Source organism: Anguilla rostrata, chromosome 19, assembly GCF_018555375.3.
Source record: "Anguilla rostrata isolate EN2019 chromosome 19, ASM1855537v3, whole genome shotgun sequence".
Classification (NCBI taxonomy): Eukaryota; Metazoa; Chordata; class Actinopteri; order Anguilliformes; family Anguillidae; genus Anguilla; species Anguilla rostrata.
The window spans coordinates 8979187-8987803 of record NC_057951.1 but is presented as its reverse complement, the minus strand read 5'-3'; the positions used below and the strand labels follow the sequence as shown (position 1 = coordinate 8987803).

At 53.0% G+C, this 8617-nt stretch overlaps 1 protein-coding gene across 1 annotated transcript in view; it reads left to right on the top strand.

Annotated features, from left to right (window-relative positions):
- The first annotated feature begins 4805 nt into the window (after positions 1-4805).
- Positions 4806-8617, top strand: part of frmd4a (FERM domain containing 4A) — a 67577-nt gene continuing 63765 nt past the window's right edge. The window contains exon 1 of the mRNA XM_064319461.1: positions 4806-5668. Coding sequence (XP_064175531.1) covers positions 5510-5668 — 159 coding nt within the window. The 5' untranslated portion in view covers positions 4806-5509. The remainder of the gene's footprint in view (positions 5669-8617) is intronic.

Genomic DNA, 8617 nt, shown 5'->3' with positions numbered 1-8617 from the left:
TTCACTCCCCCTGACTGGCCCTGGGGGGGTGTCCTTTGAAATGGGAGCGCAGTGAAGTGGGGGGGTCGTGGATCACCTTTGGCTCTGCCGCTCCAGGTCCTCAGCCCCAGTCTGGGATGATATGAGCCCTGCTGCCCCCCCTCCGGGCTTTGGGGCAACGATGCTGTTATTGTACGGCTCGTCCCCCCCCAGGTGCGGTCTGAGAGGTCCCTGTGTCTGCGGGGGACGGGCGGGGCGATGGGGTGATGGATGGAGCTCTTTCAGGCCTTTTCAGCTCCACTGAGCTGTGTTTGCTCACTCTGAGTTAGAGAGCTCAGCAGTTCCCCCCAAGGATGCGGCAGTACCTTCCTTACGTCACTAGATGGCGAAAACATGGTTTTCCCTAAAGCGGGGTTCTCATCCTGTTCTCCCTGCTGTAATTATTTTGGACTAATGTGGGACTTTCAGACATCAGTGGAATAGCTGTGCAAGTGTTGCCAAAGGTTTTTGATGGAAACTGCAAATTATTGGTGAAAACACTTCATTTGCCTCTCTAGCGACAAAGTAAATTCAAACCAAAGTGTTAGGACGGGTTTGACGTTTGCTTGTCGGAAATGACAGGATGACGCTGTCTACTGGGTGGCGTGTCAGCTTTTGGGGGGTGTGGGTTCCTCCCCTGAAAACAGCAACGGAAACCCCTGAATTAGCCGGAGCTTTGCAGTCCTCTGTGTGTCGTGATAAGAGGCTTGAGTGGCATGTTTGAGAGGCTGCCGGAACTGGGGGGCTGGAGCAGCCTGAGCCACAGTGAGTCATCCATCCGTACAGAGCAGCCTCAAGGCCTTATTCAGCTACTGCTACTGCTGGAGAGATCCCCTGATGTGTGTGTGTGTGTGTATGTGTCTGTGTGTATGTGTGTGGGTTGGCGTGTTGGGTGGGTGTGCATGGGTGGGTTGGTGTGTTGGGTGGGTGAGTGTGTGCGTGCGTGCGTGCGTATGCGTGTGCGAGCTCGTGCGTGTGCGTGTGTGTGTGTGTGTGTGTTCTCATTGTTTCTCCCACCTCAGCACTTGTGTGGGCTCGGCTTTCATAATGTAATCCTCATTAATATTTATCGCTGTTTAAGAGAAAGTGGAGCATATGATCAGCCCATGTACTGCATGAAGTAGGTCAACATCAGCATGAAACAGTGTTTTTAATGAGAAATATGTTTCCATCACTGGAAAACGCTGGTAATGTACACATTGAACGCAGAGGTTTGAGTCAAGTGTGCTATTGAGCATTGTACGCAATCTGCATCGATCCACTGTTCTGCCACTTGTGCTTGTGAAGACGCAGAGAGGGCAGATCGAGAATGACTGCCACGCCGATGGTGAATTCAGCATGGCGTCTCTGGTCTCCTTTGCCAAGGGGAGAGGATCAGCTGGCCTTGTTCATAATTAAACAGATCCTGTTGCTGTCATGTAAACTTTACCTGATTTAGACATCAATCTGTAGGGTAACATTAACACTTATCCCCCCCCAGGACATTATCAACCGCACAATGTGAATTAGAGGCAGGAAAGCACATTCGTTTTTAAGTGTGTTTTCATACTGATGCAGCGTGTGTGTGTGTACATGCGTACGTGTGTGTGTACCTGTGTCTGTGTGTTTGTATGTGGGTGCGTGTTTGTGTATGTGCATGCATATGTGTGTGAGTGTGTGTCTGTGTGCGTACAGGTGTATGTGTGTGTGTATGTGCCAGTGTGTGCATGCGTACGTGTGTGTGCGTGTATGTGTGTGTGTGTGGAGGGGGTATATATGTGTGTGCACACGTGTAAGCGTGCATGTGTCTGTGTGTGACCCATTTTCCTCCATTGCGTTTCGTAGCCAGTTGATCCGTAACAAGCTACGCACGAGGGTAGGAGAGCAGTGCATTGTGGGAGCATTTCCACGGGCCTCGGCCGCAGGATTAATATCTCTGTAGAAGCGGGCCGGCCGGCCGTCCTCTCTAAAGCGCAGCTGCCCCGCTCACACAAAGCCCTCCATACAAACGCAGCGGCCTGCTTTAAAAGACTCTCATTGGCGCTGAGCTGGCTCTCCAGAACCTGACAATGCTCAACACGGGCTCTGCCTCCTGGTCATCCATTGCAGTTTGGAATAAAGCTCGCCTCGGTCAAAGAGCCGGGAGATGTATGTGTGCCAGAGAAGGCTGCGCTCTGAAACGTGACTCCCTCCCTCAATGTGACTTCATCCTCATCTCTGGAATTATGAGTTTTTACCCTTTGAAGAGCAGGTTGTTGGAATGTTCTAGACAGTGTTCTAGAACTCCACTGCCTCCAGTTACCAGCAGTGACTGTGACATCAGCATTACAATGTTCAGTTCAGAGCATTCTAATCACACATTTGTGACCTCACACCTTCACGGATTGATGGACAGGGAACATGGGAACCTTGCAGTGGGACCCCTTCTCTCCTGTTGTTACCCCCATTTGCCTCAGTGTCACTGGTCTTTTGCAAGTCTACATTGCAGTCAGCTTTCTCCTTCTCTCAAGCACGAGACACTTAGATATTTATCGTTCTTGATTTCTCATTGCAGTGTTGTAGCATCACAGTTAAAGCAGGGCCGATTGACTGTGTTTGCAATGGAACATTCCGGTCTGCGTCGCTGGAAGCTTCGGCTTCTCCGGGGGGGTGTCACGGCAATAAAATTTTGGAGCGCCGCGGGAACGTCTTCCCAGCAGTTCAGGGAAATCCGTGACCTCTCCCAGGGCTCCGTGGACCACGGACACACTGTCCTGGGAACGTCTCCCCCTCGTAAATATTTGCGAGCTTCTGAAACGGCGGTTTGGCGAGAGCCCTTGCACTTGCACACATTGAGTAATACGCACCACGGCCTCGCCTGTCAGTGGGTCCACAGGCCCATCGCACATCTGCGGAGCTCTTTATTAAGAGTCCTCTGACTCTCTAGCTGATTAAACAATCTGCCACAAGAGCTACAGCCCTGAGAAACGCTGCTGCGTCCGCATGCTATATCGGGTAGTCTTACGGGCTCCGTAGCACTTTATTTATTTTCTGCCATTTAAACTTTCATTTCCATATACACACACGGAAATACAAGCACAGCAAAAAGAGAAAATATGACCGGAGAGAAAGCACTTTAATTTGTAAGGTTATGAGTGGCAAGTGTTTGATGAATTGCTCTGCTGTGGAGGTGGGTGGGTGGGGGGGGGGGGAGGAAACAAATCCCCGAAACAAATCATGTTGCAATCTTGCAGATTATAGATTGATTTGCAGTTGGCAATATTAAGGAAATGATATTGCGTATTGTGTAATGCGTCTGGAAAGCGCAGCCTGCTGTCTTTCATTTCGAACGGCGTTCCAGCACAGGGGGAAGAGGCTTTATTTGACCAGGTGCTTACAGTGCAAACAGTAGACCGGGGCACCGTTGTTCCTGCGCATCTCCGTAGCGATTTTTATATGAAAGGCACGGTTAAAGCTCAGCGTTATATGTCTGAAAGTCATTAAGGGGCGGCCCCACATCGATACCCTCCCCCTCCCCCCAATACCCCCCGCCCCCCCCCCAGTAAATCAGCCGGCCAAAGAGGCACACTTCATCAGCTTTGTGTGCTTTAAAGTGCATTGAGTTCGCCGCGTATCGATTCCAGCCGTTTTTTTGCCGAATTGCAGGAAAAAAAACTGTCAAATACGGTTAACAGCCGTGGTGATGGGCGGGCAGGCCTGCGCAGAGAGTTCGGTCTTTCGGATTTGGGTTCAAAACCTCAAAACGGCAGGGAATTCTGAGATATTGCAGTGGGAAGCATTAACCTGCAGTCAAAGCTGTTTGCTTGCAGTCAATCCTAGCCATTCAATGTAAAGTTTTTTTGTTTTTTTTGTGGTTTGTAAAGGCCTTTGCATTAAATTGGGCTGGGAAATTAGCCTACAATTAGTTCAGCAAAATAATGACTATCACATGCACCCACACACACACACACACAACACACAGACGCGGAGTGCTGGAATGGGTTGCGTGCCAACAGGACCAATTAAGGATGGAGAGCAATTATTTCTGCTAGATTTATCCACGGTCTGAAGCAGCCTCGCGGGACTGGATAATGAAGATGCCATCGGCGAAAGCAGCCGTCGTGTGTTGTGTCGAAATGCGGCTATCGTTAGTGGCTCTGGGCTTTCGGACAAACACGAGGCCGCCATCGTACCGCCTGTCGTGACTGGCCAGTACCTGGCATACCTGGCCAGTACCTGCCGCACGCGCTCGAGAGCGTCCAGTAGAGCGAGGTATTCCCACTCCTGCTCGCTCAGCCGCTGAGCTGACAGCATCGCTGACTCGCCGTTTTTATCGCGGGGGAGCGGAGTCAGGGATGGTCGTTTGTCACAATGATCGCAGCAACCGGGGCGCAGAGCCCGCCCCCCTCGCCCGCTCGCTCGCACGCGCGCCTCGTCGGGCGACCTCGCCGCGTCAGCGCCGTCGCCACGGCCGCGACCCCGTGTTCACGGCCGCTCGGGCCCGAGGAATGCTGGGACACGCATCGGAGGCTCGGCTCGGACACTCCTGAAGGCCTTTTTGGGAGAGTGACCCTTTTCACACGCAGCTGTGGGAGGGATGGGGAGAGAGAGAGAGGGAGTGAAGGAGGGAGGGAGGAGAAGGAGGAGGAGGAGGAGGGGGGGGGTTGTTGGTTTCAGTCGTAAAGTTTTACAGTTGGGGTTTAACAGCTGTTAGTGAAGGCGGGTCAGCCCTTTGTGATGTCGTTGGCTCAGTAGCCTGTCACTGCTCAGGGAGGGGGGAGGAGGGGAGGGGGGGAGAGTCACACGCGCGCCTCTGGGACAGGAGGGGTTAAGGCGACCGGCAGGCTGTTCTGGGAACGCTGGGACTGAAGCCCTTTTTAGGGAGTCTGGAGAGGGAGAGCCGAGGGAGAGAGCTGGCGGAACCCTCCGGAGACGCTGTGAGACGGCTCCTCCGCGGCTCGTGGGAACCCTAGCCGGGACACGGAGTGTCATGTGACCATCACCGCCCCGCCTCCGCAGAGGGGAGAAGTCACCTGGCCGGCTCGTCAAACGACGCCGCCGCTGCCGCTGCGTCCAATCGCCTCGGGAGAGACTTAACGCTGAGGGACTTAGCGCTGCTCAGAGCAAACATTCGCTCTAGGAAACCCCCCCCCCCCCTCCCTCCTCCCACGTTATTCCTCTGTGGGGAACAGTGTATGTTTACACTGTACAGTGTGCGGGTCTCTCCTTCAGAATTCGCCACCCTCACAGCTGACAGAGGAACCGGGTAAGCGGAGGAGTGGGCGTTTCTTTTTTTGGGAAACGGGGATCCCGCGAACTTTGCCGTCCCTGGAGTACACCAACCCCGCTCCCTTTTCGGTGGAATGTCACAAGACGCTCAGGAGAAAGAAAAACAAGAGCACCGCCACCACCAACAACAACAACAACAACAACAACAACAACGGACGAGAAAGAGCGCGGCGCGGCAGAGGCGTTAGGTCAGCGGGTGGAGCGGCGGCGGCGACTGTTGCCTGGCAGCGGCAGTTGCCCGGCGATGGCGTCGACGCTGATGGGCGTTCAGGACGCGCTCTTCGCCGGCCGCGGGCTGCTGTGGAACCTGACGGCCACGGCCCTGAGGAGGTGGCACGTCATGAACCTGCGAGTCGTCCACCTGGTCCTCCGGCACAGGTGCATCCCCCGGGCCGTGTACCAGGTACGGGCCCCCGCGCCGGCCCTCGCCCCCGTGCAGGCCTCGTTAGAGACGAACTCTGCGGGGTTGGATTCGTTACTCGGTTGGTCTTTGTTAGCGGTGCAGAACGGGCTCGCTGGGCTTTAGCTTCAGCCGCTTGCTGTGCGTCTGGCGCTCGGTGCACGTTTCTAATCTGGGGTTCGATAGCGCTGCCTGAATTATTTGTTCCTCGGCACCTGGCGTCAGTCCATCAGGCTGAGAAATGGCTTCCTCCTTTCATCGTTAATGGAATTATGAGTTTTTCAGTTGGAGGAAAACTCTGCTCCAGGTAGAGTTTAAAAATTCTGAAGTTAAAATTCGGGGGGGGGGGGTTTCCCCTGCATGTTTGATCCTGGCTTTGGGGTTGCCATGGGCCATTGAAAGGTCCGGTTCTCAGGAAAGCTGCGTCTGTGCTGAAGTGACTTTAAAGGGCTTGTTTTCCTTGTCTCCGGGCCTCTGTGTGTGTGGGGCGTTCTCCGGGAGTCTGTGTTTATATCCGGAGCCCAAAGGCAAACCCCTGTAGGAAGGTGTCTGTGAGCTCTGCGTCTCAGTGGGTTGGCTGCCCGTCCAGCATTAAACGCTCAGTCTTCTCTCCTCCTCTTTAATGTATTAGCTTTTTGTTTTACATATTTACCAATAAATTATCCGTTCAGTTAAATTAATTGCGTGAATGTGCACAGTGAAATGTCCAGTGTTGATTCAACATTTAATAGAGAACATTTGGTGCCACGTTCCGGAGTCGGACCAAATGTTATCTGTTAAGATTTGAATTAACACTGTTAGAGTTGAATTAACACTGCGTATCAGCTCTGTGGGATTTTGTGTTCATTTACATTTTCTTTCGGCTTTTTCCATTCAGTGCACCTCGGTCTCGCGCACTGTTCTGGGTGACAGAGCAGGTCAGTCTAGAGTTAAGGACAGAAAGTCTCCTGGCCAAAGGCCAGACTCTCACAGCGATACTCAGTCAAAGAACGCGTACAAAACACAGTGAGGCAGCTTCTCAGGGTAATCAGAGTGCACCCTTTTTTTAAACCGTTCCCTGGGTTTTTAAAAACGGTTTCCATCCCCTCAGATAGGAGACGAGCCCGCAGAGCTTTTCGCCAGCTTTGCTGCAGAGGGTGGCGAGGTTTGGAAGCGATCCGCCCGCTGAATAATACAACAATGCCCTGTGACCCAGCAGGGGCGTGCGTTGGGTTACTGAGGTGGAGGAGAGGGCAGGTGCTCCCACTCGTTTTCCTGCGCAGTGGAAACTGTGATCGTAGATCAGTTCTCCTCCTCCTGGATCCTTGTTTGTAGCTGCAGTCTTTGCCCAATGGGGGAGGGGGGGCTGGTTGAGATGGGTTCAGACAGTATGCATGGAGCGTCGCTTGCTCACAGCAGACCAGGCCCGATGAAACGATTCAGGAGAGAGAGAGCAGAGGGGCCCCGGGACGAACCTCCGCAGGATGCGGTCGGTTTTCTCACAACACAGGAAGTGATGGCTCAAAACAGGAAGTGATGATTTAAATGCCTTTCGAAAAAGGAATGGAGCTGAATACAGAGCAGAACCCTCCTCCTCTTCCTCATCATCTTCCTCCTCTAAGCTCCTGAAGTCAGGATTTCCTGAGAATGGTTGGGCAGGGGAGAAATCTCTGCCGGGGCAGCCCTAGCGTTAGCGTTAGCATTACCATTAGCATCAGCACATTAGCATTAGCATTTAACCCCTGTGTGGCTGTAGCACTGCCCCCCCCATACCCAGCGCAGGCAGGGCACCCCGTCCCCTCGGCGGCCCGCGCGCTCTGGCCCGCGCGCGGCGTGGGATTACGCGTAATGCGGTGTGTACAGCGCACGATCGCAGATAATCCGCTGTAATCCTCGCATAATCCCTGGAATTATCTCTTTTGTTTTTCGCCAGCTGAACCAGTTAACTTACTTTCCCTCACCCCCATTTTTTTCCATAAGTCTCCCCTTTCTGAAGGGCCGTATTATTATTTATTTATTTTTTTAAATGAAGAAATTCCTTAAGACTTAGCTCAACGCGAAACGGCCTTTCGGTCGACGTCCCTGTGGAAACAGCTGGGCTGACTGAATGAATCCAGCTTGCACTGTTAGTGGGATGAAGGACCTGAAGGATTTACTTCCTCCTCCTCCTCGCCGGCTTCCTCTCCGTTACTTTTCTGGCAGTCTCGCGTGTCATTGGCCAATATCAGACAGCTCATAACGGTCAACGGAAACGGTCCACATTCTTTTGTGAGAAGTCAGTTTTTTTGCAACAGTCATAATCAGGTCAAGGGTTCATTTTGTGAGCCTTCCTTTATATGGTTAGAGTACGGAGAGAGCAGAAGCAGATATGACCGTGGTGCCAGTGTGGCATGTGTAGCTGCCGTTGGAGCAGAGGGTTCAGTTTTAGGACATGCAGCTACAGTGGCGTGCCTCGAATGAAGGAAAAAAACTGATTGTGTTTAACGGCTTTTTTGCCACCCTGGAATCTGAATGCGCACAGACTTCCAGGCTCCCGCCGGATTGATTGACAGCATCCCCCCCGGTACCTGTTCACCTGTCTTTTTCAATCCCTCCGCTCTCATCTCCGGAGCCAGGGAATAAGAATCTGATGGCTTTTTCTGGCTCCCATGATGCTTTGCAGCTGTAGCTGTCCCCCAAGCTCAGCCAGAGCGCTGGCACTGTTGGGTTTTCCTTTTTTTGGGGGACAAGGGGGAAGGAATGGTGGTGGGGTGGGGGGGGGGGAATATTTTCCCAGAACAGGACGTGAGACTTTTCTGTTGTTCCTACGAAGTGGGCGGCCTGACGAGAACGTGAGAATCGGGTCCCTTCGTCGTTTTTGTTTTTTTCCAAATTTGTTCCCCGTGTCCCCCACCCCCCCCCCACCCCCCCTTGGCATTTCTCTGTTCTGCTGCTGCTCCGCTGTGAGGCGAGGGCGATCACAGGAAGTGCTGC